General features: G+C 43.4%; 1 protein-coding gene across 5 annotated transcripts in view; it reads left to right on the plus strand.

Moving 5' to 3' along the window:
• mcm10 (minichromosome maintenance 10 replication initiation factor) overlaps window positions 1-18,705 on the plus strand; it is a 42,631-nt gene that overhangs the window by 4,859 nt on the left and 19,067 nt on the right. For 4 of the 5 annotated variants that reach the window (XM_061914593.1, XM_061914595.1, XM_061914592.1 and 1 more), the window contains 8 exons: window positions 3,173-3,292; window positions 3,358-3,559; window positions 4,095-4,260; window positions 4,337-4,504; window positions 7,965-8,081; window positions 8,174-8,364; window positions 8,435-8,520; window positions 18,566-18,667. In XM_061914593.1, the coding sequence (XP_061770577.1) occupies window positions 3,173-3,292; window positions 3,358-3,559; window positions 4,095-4,260; window positions 4,337-4,504; window positions 7,965-8,081; window positions 8,174-8,364; window positions 8,435-8,520; window positions 18,566-18,667 (1,152 nt within the window). Of the gene's footprint in view, window positions 1-2,524; window positions 3,111-3,172; window positions 3,293-3,357; window positions 3,560-4,094; window positions 4,261-4,336; window positions 4,505-7,964; window positions 8,082-8,173; window positions 8,365-8,434; window positions 8,521-18,565; window positions 18,668-18,705 lie in introns of those variants that run through there. The other variant, XM_061914596.1, reaches the window with a different exon arrangement.

An 18,705-nucleotide genomic window follows, 5' to 3' on the forward strand; every position in this document is an offset into this window, starting at 1 on the left:
ACGGACCGTAGATGGTAAAATCCCTAAATTCCTTGCAATAGCTCGTTGAGAAATGTTGTTCTAAAACTGTTCGACAATTTGCTTACAAAGTGGTGACCCTCACCCCATCCTTGTTTGTGAATGACTTAGCATTTCATGGAAGCTGCTTTTATAGCCAATCATGGCACCCACCTGTTCCCAATTAGCCTGCACACCTGTGGGATGTTCCAAATAAGTGTTTGATGAGCATTCCTCAACTTTATCAGTATTTATTGCCACCTTTCCCAACTTATTTGTCACGTGTTGCTGGCATCAAATTCTAAAGTTAATGATTATTTGTTAAAAAAAAAGGAAAGTTTATGAGTTTGAACATCAAATATGTTGTCTTTGTAGCATATTCAACTGAATATGGCTTGAAAAGGATTTGCAAATCATTGTATTCTGTTTATATTTACATCTAACACCATTTCCCAACTCATATGGAAATGGGGTTTGTATTTGAACTCCCTGACGTAATGTAAGTAACATGTACACGCCTGTAAGTAACATGTACACACCTGTAAGTAACATGTACGCACCTGTAAGTAACATCTACGCACCTGTAAGTAACACGTACGCACCTGTAAGTAACACGTACGCACCTGTAAGTAACACGTACGCACCTGTAAGTAACACGTACGCACCTGTAAGTAACACGTACGCACCTGTAAGTAACACGTACGCACCTGTAAGTAACACGTACGCACCTGTAAGTAACATGTACACACGTGCCTTCTGGTCCTTTAACAATGGCTATTTTGAAGGAAAAGACTTTGATCACCAAAACCGTACGTTGAGATCATTTAAGCAATACGGAATCGTCCGGAGCAAAAGCAGCATGTGGATGTACTTTAATATATTGCAGATAATAATAACAAAGTTCAGTTTTTTAAATGTATGTATGACATTGTTTGACCTTTTTGAAAGAGAATATATGCATCATTGGTTGAGCTGTGAGTCTTTGGGCACCACACCATTCTTGGAGGTTACAATTCGATTCCAAATCAACACTTTTTAATAACATTGGCTGCCGGGTCTATGATGAACTACATTCCTCCATAACATAGACAAGTGTTTTTCAACATTTTTTGAGGCAGGGCACATTTTATACATAAAAAATCTGGAGGCACACCACCAGCAGAAAATGTTCAAAAATGAAACTCCACCAGGTCGCCGTGCCTTATTTTGAGTTTGTTGCTGTTTTCTTGTGTGTTGTGCTTTAGTTCTTGTCTTGTGCTGTTACGTTGGTGGCCCTTCCTGTTTTGTTGCTGTTTTCTTGTGTGTAGTGCTTTAGTTCTTGTCTTGTGCTGTTACGTTGGTGGCCCTTCCTGTTTTGTTGCTGTTTTCTTGTGTGTAGTGCTTTAGTTCTTGTCTTGTGCTGTTAGGTTGGTGGCCCTTCCTGTTTTGTTGCTGTTTTCTTGTGTGTAGTGCTTTAGTTCTTGTCTTGTGCTGTTACGTTGGTGGCCCTTCCTGTTTTGTTGCTGTTTTCTTGTGTGTAGTGCTTTAGTTCTTGTCTTGTGCTGTTACGCTGGTGGCCCTTCCTGTTTTGTTGCTGTTTTCTTGTGTGTAGTGCTTTAGTTCTTGTCTTGTGCTGTTACGTTGGTGGCCCTTCCTGTTTTGTTGCTGTTTTCTTGTGTGTAGTGCTTTAGTTCTTGTCTTGTGCTGTTACGTTGGTGGCCCTTCCTGTTTTGTTGCTGTTTTCTTGTGTGTAGTGCTTTAGTTCTTGTCTTGTGCTGTTACGCTGGTGGCCCTTCCTGTTTTGTTGCTGTTTTCTTGTGTGTAGTGCTTTAGTTCTTGTCTTGTGCTGTTACGCTGGTGGCCCTTCCTGTTTTGTTGCTGTTTTCTTGTGTGTAGTACTTTAGTTCTTGTCTTGTGCTGTTACGCTGGTGGCCCTTCCTGTTTTGTTGCTGTTTTCTTGTGTGTAGTGCTTTAGTTCTTGTCTTGTGCTGTTACGTTGGTGGCTCTTCCTGTTTTGTTGCTGTTTTCTTGTGTGTAGTGCTTTAGTTCTTGTCTTGTGCTGTTACGTTGGTGGCCCTTCCTGTTTTGTTGCTGTTTTCTTGTGTGTAGTGCTTTAGTTCTTGTCTTGTGCTGTTAGGTTGGTGGCCCTTCCTGTTTTGTTGCTGTTTTCTTGTGTGTAGTGCTTTAGTTCTTGTCTTGTGCTGTTACGCTGGTGGCCCTTCCTGTTTTGTTGCTGTTTTCTTGTGTGTAGTACTTTAGTTCTTGTCTTGTGCTGTTACGTTGGTGGCCCTTCCTGTTTTGTTGCTGTTTTCTTGTGTGTAGTGCTTTAGTTCTTGTCTTGTGCTGTTACATTGGTGGCCCTTCCTGTTTTGTTGCTGTTTTCTTGTGTGTAGTGCTTTAGTTCTTGTCTTGTGCTGTTACGCTGGTGGCCCTTCCTGTTTTGTTGCTGTTTTCTTGTGTGTAGTACTTTAGTTCTTGTCTTGTGCTGTTATGCTGGTGGCCCTTCCTGTTTTGTTGCTGTTTTCTTGTGTGTAGTGCTTTAGTTCTTGTCTTGTGCTGTTACGCTGGTGGCCCTTCCTGTTTTGTTGCTGTTTTCTTGTGTGTAGTGCTTTAGTTCTTGTCTTGTGCTGTTACGTTGGTGGCCCTTCCTGTTTTGTTGCTGTTTTCTTGTGTGTAGTGCTTTAATTCTTGTCTTGTGCTGTTACGCTGGTGGCCCTTCCTGTTTTGTTGCTGTTTTCCAGTAGCAGTTTCATGTCTTCCTTTGAGCGCTATTCCCCGCACCTGCTTTGTGTTAGCAAGACTATTTAAGTTGTTTTTATCCTTCTTTGTGTGGACATTGTTGATTGTCATGTCATGTTCGGATGTACTTTGTGGACGCCGTCTCTGCTCCACATGCTGCAAGTTTTTGCTGTTGTCCAGCATTCTGTTTTTCTTTACCTTGTAGCCAGTTCAGTTTTTCCTTCGTTTTGCACAGCCATCCCTAAGCTTCCATGCCTTTTCCTTTCCCTTTTGTTCATTTTGGTTGAAGCGTTACATACCTCTTTACTTTTTACATATTGGGTTCACGACAAACAAAGCAATTTTTTGGGACACACCTAATGAAGTTATATGACGTCCTGTTGACCACCCACCAGGTATGTTGGCCATCAGAGGCAACAAAACCTAAAACCGTTTTTTCTTACCTCCGTGTCTCCAGTTAGCAGTGGAAGCCAGAAGATGCAAGAGTCTTCGGACTTTCTGTCCCAGCTGAGCAACGCTGACTCCTTTAAACGCAAACCCAGAGTGGCTCACGCAGCAAAAAGCAACTCTTCGCCAGGTATCACTCATAACGTGATGGCTCATATTCATGTTGCAGTGGCTCATGAAGCTTTTATTGACCAGAATCCAGAGGTCCACTGATGGAGATTAAGATGGGCAGCTCCTTCCAGCCCGTGGAAAGCACAAGTAAGGCCGCCACTCCCGTGCAGCGGTGGCCTCCGTCCTCCCAGAGCAGGCCCAGACCGCCTGCGTCAGCTGGACCGCCTAAACTGGACTCTCTTTCGAAAGACGTGGCTGTGGAGAAATACTCTGGGTTGAGGCTCAGGTAAGGACACTGATAAGGACTCTTTTTATCACAAAATGCCCCAACTGGACTTCAAGTAGGGCTGGACAAGGATTTTGGCTTCTCCTGATCATAAACATATTAGAATTGTTAAAAAAAAAACATTACTGGGCCGTGAGAGTACAAGTTCATTCTGGGCCTGTGAAACGGATGATTGAGTGGGGGTGAAGTTCAGCTATTTTTTATTTGCCTAATATGCCTAACCAGTAATCTCAATCAAACAAAAGGAAGGGTTTTAGTTTGCGCCTTCACAAAACCACGGACAGAATCATAGAATTGGCCGATTTCTGTTAGACGCAGAATATCAGGGAAATTGACAAAAATGTGACTAAAATGTTGTCGTTGTGAGGAGAATTCTAATCCGGTGATCTTTTAAATGATATTTAAAGTTGTGTTATTGTTGGTACTCATGTTTTTAAATGAATGAATAATTCAATAGTAATCAAAAAAACTGCACTGATTATTTTTGCCATAATCCCATTTTTCCTTGAAATGTCTTATTTTGCGCGTGTTTCAGGAAGCCTCGCGTTTCGTCGGCCGAGATGGATCGCAAGATGTCTGAGCGCCGCCTGATCCGCCTGTCGCAGGTTCCTGAGCGGCTGCTGCGTGAGAAGCTGGAGGACAGCGACTGGGTGACCTTTGCGGTGGTGGTCAGCAAAGCCACGCCACAGAGCAGCAGCAGTGTGAGTCTCCGTGTGGCGCCTCCACCTCCCTCTGGCAGCAAAGCGCAATGACGTCTTGTCACTCCGCACCTCGCAGGGTAAAACATTTAGCATCTGGAAGTTGAACGACCTCCATAACCTGGACGTCTTCGTGTCGCTCTTGCTGTTTGGGGACGTGCACAAAGAGCACTGGAAGACGGAGACGGGCACCGTCATTGGACTCCTCAACCCCAACACCATGAAGCAAAAAGATGGATATGATGGGGTGAGCACCAACCTTTAGTTTCACACAAAGGAATCTTTAGTTCCTACCACGGATCACTTTTTAACTATGACATCAGCAGGTATACACTCATGAACATTACACAAGCTACTGCCATGTCCGTATTTATTTAAATGACTGTCATGGTCAATATTTCTCAACAAATATCTGACGGGGTATTTATTTGACTTCTTGTGAGAATTCCTCTGTTTCGTGCTCAGCTGCTTTTATGGTAGCGCTCACGTGGCCACGCCCCCTTGCTGTCCGTGCAGTGCTGGTGCTCGACAGCAGTGGTGACATATTGTCTGCAATTTTACCCAATTGCTTTCAAATATTTTCTCTGCAAAGCAATCATTGTAATCTGCAAAGAATGTGCTGTTGTTGAGTGTCTGCTGTCTGGAGATTGGCAGAGTAAGCATGTCATACTCTTCCATATCCCTAGGGGGCAGCAGGTAGCTCATTGCTCTGGAGGCCTACTGTGAGACAAAAGACATGGGATGGATGAAATTGTGCCAGATATTCCATGAAAAGCACTTTATATTGTCGATATAGGCTACTGAGTTTCATTTTCAACATTTTCTGCCTTGGGATTTTGTCTGAAAAAAGGTGCCCTGCCTCAAAAAAGGTTGAAAAACACTGGTCTGCACTACGTCCCCTTTGCTCACCTGTCCTTCTTTACTGGCCTCTGATTTTGTTTGTTTCGGCTACTGCAGTCATGGAGTGGCTGGACAGGGCCTCCGTCCACCACACTCATTTAAGAAGCGCTGCCATTTTTATTCCATCATTCAATCAAATAACACCACAGAGATGGACATGAAGATGACAAAAAAGAGATCTCTGCCAAAAATGCAAAAGATGGTTATATAAGTAAAGAAGGTGAGGCAGCTGCTCACACATTCTCATACTTTCTGTAGCAGCCAGGAAGAAATGATGTCAGCCATCTTGAAAAATGTCTCAACTATAATCTATGTAAAGGAGCCCAGAATTGTTTTTATTGAAATGTTGACAATATTTCAGAAACCTTACAATGTATTAAATCCATCAAGTGCTATACAGGTATATAATATGTAGAGAAATGACATATTTCTACCAATTTTCCCAGGAGATGTTCCCTATTTAGAAATCAAATGTTGATGCTCCTCTGAGATACATAAAAGGTGTTTGATGATAAATGAAACACAACATCAAACATTATGTCACTACTGGTCCCACCCTTCCTAAAAATAATGTTCAAAAAAACAACTTAAAGCCTTGTCCAGCTGTTTAGTGATGTATAATGTTCATCTTTAAATAACTTACTGTAAATGAATATCAATCAATGTGTACTTAAATAGCCCTAAATCAGTGGTTCTTAACCTGGGTTCGATCGCACCGTAGGGGTTTGGGGAGTCGGCCTCAGGGGTTCGGCGGAGGTCAAAACACCCGATTAATCGTGTAAATAAAAACTTCTCGCTATCGGCGTACTACAGATATGGCAACAGCAAAAGTCACACTGATTTGCAGGTGTGTCATTTGTTGTGAGTTTAGACACTGTGTTGGTTTTCTCCTTTGAACAAGATGATGTTCATGCACGCTTCATTTTGTGCACCAGTACAAAAAACATGGTAACACTTTAGTATGGGGAATATATCCACCTTTAATTACTTGCTTATTAACATGCAAATTAGTAACATATTGGCTCTTAACTAGTCATTATTAAGTACCGTATTTTTCGGAGTATAAGTCGCTCCCGAGTATAAGTCGCACCTGCCAAAAATGCATAACAAAGAAGAAAAAAAACATGTATAAGTCGCATTTTTGGGGGAAATTTATTTGATAAAATCCAACAGCAAGAACAGACATTGAAAGGCAATTTAAAATAAATAAAGAATAGTGAAGAAGAGGCTGAATAAGTGTAGGTTATATGAGGCATAAATAAGCAACTGCTATGTTAACCTAACATATTATGGTAAGAGTCATTCAAATAACTAGAACATATAGAACATGCTATACCTTTACCAAACTATCTCTTACTCCTAATCCATAAATCCCATGAAATCTTATACGTCTAGTCTCTTACCTGAATGAGCTAAATAATATTATTTGATATTTTACGGCAATATGTTAATAATTTCACACATAAGTCTCTCCTGAGTATAAGTCGCACCCCCGGCCAAACTATGAAAAAAACTGCGACTTATAGTCTGAAAAATACGGTACTTATTAATGCCTTATTCGGCATGGCCTTATTATAACCCTAACCCTCTAACCCTAACCAAATAACTCTAAATTAAGTCTTTATTACTTAGAATATGTTCCCCTAGTGTCCAAAAAACTCTAAATTAAGTCTTTGTTACTTAGAATATGTTCCCCATACTAAAGTGTTACCATAGACATATATCATTGTCTTGAATTTGAAAAAAAACAACATTTTATTTTTCACTAAAGAAGGCTTCGGTGAATTGCTGCTTATGAAACTAGTGGGGTTCTGTACCTCCAACAAGGTTAAGAACCACTGCCCTAAATCAGGAGTGTCTCAAAGGGCTGCACAAGGCATGACGACATATCAACTCCAAATATCGCGTATTGACCTTCTTGAGGATTATGTCGATCTCATTTGTATTACCACCAATATTATGCATGCATACACTAGGTCCCCCCCACCTTTTTGCCATTATCTCTGCTTTAGCTAGTGAATACACATGTTTCCTAGGGTAAGTTGGCTAGAACGTGGTGTGATGGCGCTAAAAGTGTGGTGCTAGAACGTGGTGTGATGGCGCTAAAAGTGCGGTGCTAGAACGTGGTGTGATGGCGCTAAAAGTGTGGTGCTAGAACGTGGTGTGATGGCGCTAAAAGTGTGGTGCTAGAACGTGGTGTGATGGCGCTAAAAGTGTGGTGCTAGAACGTGGTGTGATGGCGCTAAAAGTGTGGTGCTAGAACGTGGTGTGATGGCGCTAAAAGTGTGGTGCTAGAACGTGGTGTGATGGTGCTAAAAGTGTGGTGCTAGAACGTGGTGTGATGGCGCTAAAAGTGTGGTGCTAGAACGTGGTGTGATGGCGCTAAAAGTGTGGTGCTAGAACGTGGTGTGATGGTGCTAAAAGTGTGGTGCTAGAACGTGGTGTGATGGCGCTAAAAGTATGGTGCTAGAACGTGGTGTGATGGTGCTAAAAGTGTGGTGCTAGAACGTGGTGTGATGGTGCTAAAAGTGTGGTGCTAGAACGTGGTGTGATGGCGCTAAAAGTGTGGTGCTAGAACGTGGTGTGATGGTGCTAAAAGTGTGGTGCAGCTATGAATCCAGCAGACAAGACAACCCACTCCACATTTGCAACCAAAGACCAAGACTTAGGTTGAAAATGATGTCCACATGCGATTGATGTTTCATCTGCATCATTGCGTCAAGTAAAGAAATGTGAATGAAGAATAGAGTGGATGTCATCCCACTTTGCACAAGATGAATATTTCCCACTTGTGTTACGTCCTCCAGGTCAGCCTGACGGTGGATCACCCACAGAAGGTGCTGCTGATGGGTGAAGCTCAAGACTACGGCACATGCACAGCCATGAAGAAGAACGGGGACCCTTGTTCTCAGCTGGTTAACTTGGTACTTTCAATCTGGGGCTCCTCTCCTCCGCTACCCACTTGTGTTGCTGCTGCCCGCTAATCAAGCGTTGTTGGGATTGTTCCTCTCCACAGTCTGAGTGCCAGTTCTGCCAGTATCACGTCAAGGCCCAGTACAAGAAGATGAGCTCCAAGAGGGCCGAGCTGCAGTCCTCCTTCTCTGGTAAAGCTCCCAACAAGCTGAAGGGCGCCAGCCTCAAGGAGCGTCTGTGCCAGGACGGCTTCTACTTTGGCGGCGTGTCCTCAGCCGCCTGTGCAGCGTCGCTGTGAGTAGTTGTGCTCTCCTCGTACTCGACGTCCACTTAGGCAACAACCCTAGCATCTCCTGTGTTCCAGGTCTGCACCCAAGCACAACAAACCAGGACAGAAAACTCTGGACAGGTTTTTTGTGAAGGGTTCAGTTCGTCAGGCTAAGACTCTTGGTAAGATGCAGACACTTCATTAGGTACACCAGCATCACCCATTTTAGTGACAAAGATCAAGTGCACACTTTATATGTCACCTGTACATGTTATTATGTCACCTGTACTTGTTTATATGTCACCTGTGCATGTTTATATGTCACCTGTGCATGTTATTATGTCACCTGTACTTGTTTATATGTCACCTGTGCATGTTTATATGTCACCTGTGCATGTTTATGTCACCTGTACATGTTATTATGTCACCTGTGCATGTTTATATGTCACCTGTACATGTTATTATGTCACCTTCTACATGTTTATATGTCACCTGTACATGTTTATATGTCACCTGTGCATGTTTGTATGTCACCTGTGCGTGTTTATATGTCACCTGTGCATGTTTATATGTCACCTGTACATGTTATTATGTCACCTTCTACATGTTTATATGTCACCTGTACATGTTATTATGTCACCTTCTACATGTTTATATGTCACCTGTACATGTTATTATGTCACCTTCTACATGTTTATATGTCACCTGTACATGTTATTATGTCACCTTCTACATGTTTATATGTCACCTGTGCATGTTTATATGTCACCTGTGCATGTTTGTATGTCACCTGTGCATGTTTATATGTCACCTGTGCATGTTTGTATGTCACCTGTGCATGTTTGTATGTCACCTGTGCATGTTTGTATCTCACCTGTACATGTTTTTATGTCACCTGTGCATGTTTATATGTCACCTGTGCATGTTTATATGTCACCTGTGCATGTTTATATGTCACCTGTACATGTTAATGTCACCTGTACATGTTATTATGTCACCTGTACATGTTTATATGTCACCTGAGCATGTTTATATGTCACCTGTGCATGTTTGTATGTCACCTGTGCATGTTTATATGTCACCTGTGCATGTTTATATGTCGCCTGTGCATGTTTATATGTCACCTGTGCATGTTGTATGTCACCTGTGCATGTTTGTATGTCACCTGTGCATGTTTGTATGTCACCTGTGCATGTTTGTATGTCACCTGTGCATGTTTGTATGTCACCTGTGCATGTTTGTATGTCACCTGTGCATGTTTATGTCACCTGTACATGTTATTATGTCACCTGTGCATGTTTATATGTCACCTGTGCATGTTTGTATGTCACCTGTGCATGTTTATATGTCACCTGTGCATGTTTATATGTCGCCTGTGCATGTTTATATGTCACCTGTGCATGTTGTATGTCACCTGTGCATGTTTGTATGTCACCTGTGCATGTTTGTATGTCACCTGTGCATGTTTGTATGTCACCTGTGCATGTTTATGTCACCTGTGCATGTTTATGTCACCTGTACATGTTATTATGTCACCTGTGCATGTTTATATGTCACCTGTGCATGTTTATGTCACCTGTGCATGTTTATGTCACCTGTACATGTTATTATGTCACCTGTGCATGTTTATATGTCACCTGTGCATCTTTATGTCACCTGTACATGTTATTATGTCACCTTCTACATGTTTATATGTCACCTGTACATGTTTATATGTCACCTGTGCATGTTTGTATGTCACCTGTGCGTGTTTATATGTCACCTGTGCATGTTTATATGTCACCTGTACATGTTATTATGTCACCTTCTACATGTTTATATGTCACCTGTACATGTTATTATGTCACCTTCTACATGTTTATATGTCACCTGTACATGTTATTATGTCACCTTCTACATGTTTATATGTCACCTGTACATGTTATTATGTCACCTTCTACATGTTTATATGTCACCTGTGCATGTTTATATGTCACCTGTGCATGTTTGTATGTCACCTGTGCATGTTTATATGTCACCTGTGCATGTTTATATGTCGCCTGTGCATGTTTATATGTCACCTGTGCATGTTGTATGTCACCTGTGCATGTTTGTATGTCACCTGTGCATGTTTGTATGTCACCTGTGCATGTTTGTATGTCACCTGTGCATGTTTGTATGTCACCTGTGCATGTTTGTATGTCACCTGTGCATGTTTTTGACTGTGTGAACGTCATCCATTTATAATTAATCTGCCACACAGTTTTCATCCCATCTGAACCGTTCAAAAATCAAAACCTTTGGCTTGGCCGGGAATCGTGAGCTCCCACCAAAAATAAACAAAAAAATATCCCAGATTAACCAGAATTCCTGATTTTCCGGGTGATTTTACCCATTGATAATAATGGGTCATTTTTGGAACTTGCACAATTCCCACACTTCTCAACCGATTCAAAGAGTTCCACCACCTACACACTCCACTCACCTTGGACAATCAAACTACCACCCACACACTCTACTCACCTTGGACAATCAAACTACCATCCACACACTCTACTCACCTTGGACAATCCAACTACCATCCACACACTCCACTCACCTTGGACAATCAAACTACCATCCACACACTCCACTCACCTTGTTGGACAATCAAACTACCATCCACACACTCCACTCACCTTGGACAATCAAACTACCATCCACACACTCCACTCACCTTGGACAATCCAACTACCATCCACACACTCCACTCACCTTGGACAATCCAACTACCATCCACACACTCCACTCACCTTGGACAATCAAACTACCATCCACACACTCCACTCACCTTGGACAATCCAACTACCATCCACACACTCCACTCACCTTGTTGGACAATCAAACTACCATCCACACACTCCACTCACCTTGGACAATCAAACTACCATCCACACACTCTACTCACCTTGGACAATCAAACTACCATCCACACACTCCACTCACCTTGGACAATCAAACTACCATCCACACACTCCACTCACCTTGGACAATCAAACTACCATCCACACACTCCACTCGCCTTGGACAATCAAACTACCATCCACACACTCCACTCACCTTGTTGGACAATCAAACTACCATCCACACACTCCACTCACCTTGTTGGACAATCAAACTACCATCCACACACTCCACTCACCTTGTACAATCCAACTACCATCCACACACTCCACTCACCTTGGACAATCCAACTACCATCCACACACTCCACTCACCTTGTTGGACAATCAAACTCCCATCCACACACTCCACTCACCTTGTTGGACAATCAAACTACCATCCACACACTCCACTCACCTTGGACAATCAAACTACCATCCACACACTCCACTCACCTTGGACAATCAAACTACCATCCACACACTCCACTCACCTTGGACAATCCAACTACCATCCACACACTCCACTCACCTTGTTGGACAATCAAACTACCATCCACACACTCCACTCACCTTGGACAATCAAACTACCATCCACACACTCCACTCACCTTGTTGGACAATCAAACTACCATCCACACACTCCACTCACCTTGGACAATCAAACTACCATCCACACACTCCACTCACCTTGGACAATCAAACTACCATCCACACACTCCACTCACCTTGTTGGACAATCAAACTACCACCCACACACTCCACTCACCTTGGACAATCCAACTACCATCCACACACTCCACTCACCTTGTTGGACAATCAAACTACCATCCACACACTCCACTCACCTTGGACAATCAAACTACCATCCACACACTCCACTCACCTTGTTGGACAATCAAACTACCATCCACACACTCCACTCACCTTGTTGGACAATCAAACTACCATCCACACACTCCACTCACCTTGTTGGACAATCAAACTCCCATCCACACACTCCACTCACCTTGGACAATCAAACTACCATCCACACACTCCACTCACCTTGGACAATCAAACTACCATCCACACACTCCACTCACCTTGGACAATCAAACTACCATCCACACACTCCACTCACCTTGGACAATCAAACTACCATCCACACACTCCACTCACCTTGGACAATCAAACTACCATCCACACACCCCACTCACCTTGTTGGACAATCAAACTACCATCCACACACTCCACTCACCTTGGACAATCAAACTACCATCCACACACTCCACTCACCTTGGACAATCAAACTACCATCCACACACTCCACTCACCTTGTTGGACAATCAAACTACCATCCACACACTCCACTCACCTTGTTGGACAATCAAACTACTATCCACACACTCCACTCACCTTGTTGGACAATCAAACTACCATCCACACACTCCACTCACCTTGTTGGACAATCAAACTACCATCCACACACTCCACTCACCTTGTACAATCCAACTACCATCCACACACTCCACTCACCTTGTTGGACAATCAAACTACCATCCACACACTCCACTCACCTTGGACAATCAAACTACCATCCACACACTCCACTCACCTTGTTGGACAATCAAACTACCATCCACACACTCCACTCACCTTGTTGGACAATCAAACTACTATCCACACACTCCACTCACCTTGTTGGACAATCAAACTACCATCCACACACTCCACTCACCTTGTTGGACAATCAAACTACCATCCACACACTCCACTCACCTTGTACAATCCAACTACCATCCACACACTCCACTCACCTTGTTGGACAATCAAACTACCATCCACACACTCCACTCACCTTGGACAATCCAACTACCATCCACACACTCCACTCACCTTGTTGGACAATCAAACTACCATCCACACACTCCACTCACCTTGTTGGACAATCCAACTACCATCCACACACTCCACTCACCTTGGACAATCAAACTACCATCCACACACTCCACTCACCTTGGACAATCCAACTACCATCCACACACTCCACTCACCTTGTTGGACAATCAAACTACTATCCACACACTCCACTCACCTTGTTGGACAATCAAACTACCATCCACACACTCCACTCACCTTGTTGGACAATCAAACTACCATCCACACACTCCACTCACCTTGTACAATCCAACTACCATCCACACACTCCACTCACCTTGTTGGACAATCAAACTACCATCCACACACTCCACTCACCTTGTTGGACAATCAAACTACTATCCACACACTCCACTCACCTTGTTGGACAATCAAACTACCATCCACACACTCCACTCACCTTGTTGGACAATCAAACTACCATCCACACACTCCACTCACCTTGTTGGACAATCAAACTACCATCCACACACTCCACTCACCTTGTTGGACAATCAAACTACCATCCACACACTCCACTCACCTTGGACAATCAAACTACCATCCACACACTCCACTTACCTTGGACAATCAAACTACCATCCACACACTCCACTCACCTTGTTGGACAATCAAACTACCACCCACACACTCCACTCACCTTGTTGGACAATCAAACTACCATCCACACATTCCACTCACCTTGTTGGACAATCAAACTACCATCCACACACTCCACTCACCTTGGACAATCAAACTACCATCCACACACTCCACTCACCTTGGACAATCAAACTACCATCCACACACTCCACTCACCTTGGACAATCCAACTACCATCCACACACTCCACTCACCTTGGACAATCCAACTACCATCCACACACTCCACTCACCTTGGACAATCAAACTACCATCCACACATTCCACTCACCTTGTTGGACAATCAAACTACCATCCACACACTCCACTCACCTTGGACAATCAAACTACCATCCACACACTCCACTCACCTTGTTGGACAATCAAACTACCATCCACACACTCCACTCACCTTGGACAATCCAACTACCATCCACACACTCCACTCACCTTGGACAATCCAACTACCATCCACACACTCCACTCACCTTGGACAATCAAACTACCATCCACACACTCCACTCACCTTGGACAATCCAACTACCATCCACACACTCCACTCACCTTGGACAATCCAACTACCATCCACACACTCCACTCACCTTGTTGGACAATCAAACTACCATCCACACACTCCACTCACCTTGTTGGACAATCCAACTACCATCCACACACTCCACTCACCTTGGACAATCAAACTACCATCCACACACTCCACTCACCTTGGACAATCCAACTACCATCCACACACTCCACTCACCTTGTTGGACAATCAAACTACTATCCACACACTCCACTCACCTTGTTGGACAATCAAACTACCATCCACACACTCCACTCACCTTGTTGGACAATCAAACTACCATCCACACACTCCACTCACCTTGTACAATCCAACTACCATCCACACACTCCACTCACCTTGTTGGACAATCAAACTACCATCCACACACTCCACTCACCTTGGACAATCAAACTACCATCCACACACTCCACTCACCTTGTTGGACAATCAAACTACCATCCACACACTCCACTCACCTTGTTGGACAATCAAACTACTATCCACACACTCCACTCACCTTGTTGGACAATCAAACTACCATCCACACACTCCACTCACCTTGTTGGACAATCAAACTACCATCCACACACTCCACTCACCTTGTTGGACAATCAAACTACCATCCACACACTCCACTCACCTTGTTGGACAATCAAACTACCATCCACACACTCCACTCACCTTGGACAATCAAACTACCATCCACACACTCCACTTACCTTGGACAATCAAACTACCATCCACACACTCCACTCACCTTGTTGGACAATCAAACTACCACCCACACACTCCACTCACCTTGTTGGACAATCAAACTACCATCCACACATTCCACTCACCTTGTTGGACAATCAAACTACCATCCACACACTCCACTCACCTTGGACAATCAAACTACCATCCACACACTCCACTCACCTTGGACAATCAAACTACCATCCACACACTCCACTCACCTTGGACAATCCAACTACCATCCACACACTCCACTCACCTTGGACAATCAAACTACCATCCACACACTCCACTCACCTTGGACAATCAAACTACCATCCACACATTCCACTCACCTTGTTGGACAATCAAACTACCATCCACACACTCCACTCACCTTGGACAATCAAACTACCATCCACACACTCCACTCACCTTGGACAATCAAACTACCATCCACACACTCCACTCACCTTGGACAATCCAACTACCATCCACACACTCCACTCACCTTGGACAATCCAACTACCATCCACACACTCCACTCACCTTGGACAATCAAACTACCATCCACACACTCCACTCACCTTGGACAATCCAACTACCATCCACACACTCCACTCACCTTGGACAATCCAACTACCATCCACACACTCCACTCACCTTGTTGGACAATCAAACTACCATCCACACACTCCACTCACCTTGTTGGACAATCCAACTACCATCCACACACTCCACTCACCTTGTTGGACAATCCAACTACCATCCACACACCCCACTCACCTTGTTGGACAATCAAACTACCATCCACACACTCCACTCACCTTGGACAATCAAACTACCATCCACACATTCCACTCACCTTGTTGGACAATCAAACTACCATCCACACACTCCACTCACCTTGGACAATCAAACTACCATCCACACACTCCACTCACCTTGGACAATCAAACTACCATCCACACACTCCACTCACCTTGGACAATCCAACTACCATCCACACACTCCACTCACCTTGGACAATCCAACTACCATCCACACACTCCACTCACCTTGGACAATCAAACTACCATCCACACACTCCACTCACCTTGGACAATCCAACTACCATCCACACACTCCACTCACCTTGGACAATCCAACTACCATCCACACACTCCACTCACCTTGTTGGACAATCAAACTACCATCCACACACTCCACTCACCTTGTTGGACAATCCAACTACCATCCACACACTCCACTCACCTTGTTGGACAATCCAACTACCATCCACTGACTTGACCAAAGAGTGGAACAGTGGGGCGCCAAGTGGGAGGGTGTTTCTTGGTGCCTGGTGAGGCTGGGTCTTTGAAAGTCAGTGCACCTGCTCATAAAGGTGTTCTTTTTCTCCGCCTGTTTACATGGCGTGCAAAACATCTTCTGTCTTCATAAGTCAGCCATTTGCTGAAAAGTGGTTCCTGAAGCCACTTGTCATTGAAGCTTTACTTCTTGGCTTTCTTGCTCGCCATCACCAAATCAATAACACGTGGGAGTCCTAACACCGCAGATGCAGTATTTGTAATTGATCAAACTTTCGACGAATCAAAATGTAAGAAATTGTTCATAAAAACTTCATAACTTTAAATTCGACTAATAATTAATAAATAATCATTTCACCCGGCAAATATAAACAAAACAAAACACTGGTGGAAAGCGATTATGGGTAAAAAAATCAGCGTTGTACAAACCCCGTTTCCATATGAGTTGTGAAATAGTGTTAGATGTAAATATAAACAGAATACAATGATTTGCAAATCCTTTTCAAGCCATATTCAGTTGAATATGCTACAAAGACAACATATTTCATGTTCAAACTCATCAACTTTATTTTTTTTTGCAAATAATAATTAATTTAAAATTTCATGGCTGCAACACGTGCCAAAGTAGTTGGGAAAGGGCATGTTCACCACTGTGTTACATCACCTTTTCTTTTAACAACACTCAATAAACGTTTGGGAACTGAGGAAACTAATTGTTGAAGCTTTGAAAGTGGAATTCTTTCCCATTCTTGTTTTATGTAGAGCTTCAGTCCTTCAACAGTCCGGGGTCTCCGCTGTCCTATTTTACGCTTCATAATGCACCACACATTTTCCATGGGAGACAGGTCTGGACTGCAGGCGGGCCAGGAAAGTACCCGCATTCTTTTACTAGGAAGCCACGCTGTTGTAACACTTGGCTTGGCTTTGTCTTGCTGAAATAAGCAGGGGCATCCATGATAACGTTGCTTGGAGGACAACATATGTTGTTCCAAAACCTGTATGGACCATTCAGCATTAATGGTGCCTTCACAGATGTGTAAGTTACCCATGCCTTGGGCACTAATACACCCCCATACCATCACACATGCTGGCTTTTACACGTTGTGCCTACAACCATCCCGATGGTTATTTTCCTCTTTGTTCTGGAGGACACCACGTCCACAGTTTCCAAATATAATTTGAAATGTGGACTCGTCAGACCACAGAACACTTTTCCACTTTGCATCAGTCCATCTTAGATGAGCTCGGGCCCAGAGAAGCCGGCGGCGTTTCTGAGTGTTGTTGATAAATGGCTTTCACTTTGCATAGCAGAGTTTTAACTTGCACTTACAGAAGTAGCCACCAACTGTAGTTACTGACAGTGGTTTTCTGAAGTGTTCCTGAGCCCATGTGGTGATATCCTTTACACACTGACGTCGGTTTTTGATGCAGTACCGCCTGAGGGATCAAAGGTCCATAATATCATCGCTTACGTGCAGTGATTTCTCCAGATTCTCTGAACCTTTTGATGATTTTACGGACCGTAGATGGTAAAATCCCTAAATTCCTTGCAATAGCTCGTTGAGAAATGTTGTTCTAAAACTGTTTGCTTACAAAGTGGTGACCCTCACCCCATCCTTGTTTGTGAATGACTTAGCCTTTCATGGAAGCTGCTTTTATAGCCAATCATGGCACCCACCTGTTCCCAATTAGCCTGCACACCTGTGGGATGTTCCAAATAAGTGTTTGATGAGCATTCCTCAACTTTATCAGTATTTATTGCCACCTTTCCCAACTTCTTTGTCACGTGTTGCTGGCATCAAATTCTAAAGTTAAGGATTATTTGCAAAAAAACAAAAGTTTATGAGTTTGAACATCAAATATGTTGTCTTTGTAGCATATTCAACTGAATATGGCTTGAAAAGGATTTGCAAATCATTGTATTCTGTTTATATTTGAGTACCTTGAAGGTAGAAAAGCGCTATACAAGTACAATCCATTTATATTTACATCTAACACAATTTCCCAACTCATATGGAAATGGGGTTTGTATTTTTATGGACATTTTGCTTTGTGTCCCGCAGCCACTTTGTTTATGTGTACATACAGTATATTTCATGTATTTTATGGACATTTTGCTTTGTGTCCTGCAGCCACTTTGTTTATGTGTACATACAGTATATTTCATGTATTTTATGGACATTTTGCTTTGTGTCCCGCAGCGCTGCAATCTGGGGAGGTTTCAGGTTGTTCCAGTGAATTCAAGAGTTTGATGTCTGCTCCAACACCGGGAGCTCTGCAGCTGAAGAAGCACCTGGCACCAGGTACATGTCACCAATGTCCGCCTCTACCTCAAACCTGT

The sequence above is a fragment of the Nerophis ophidion genome, linkage group LG10 (genome assembly GCF_033978795.1).
Source record: "Nerophis ophidion isolate RoL-2023_Sa linkage group LG10, RoL_Noph_v1.0, whole genome shotgun sequence".
Classification (NCBI taxonomy): Eukaryota; Metazoa; Chordata; class Actinopteri; order Syngnathiformes; family Syngnathidae; genus Nerophis; species Nerophis ophidion.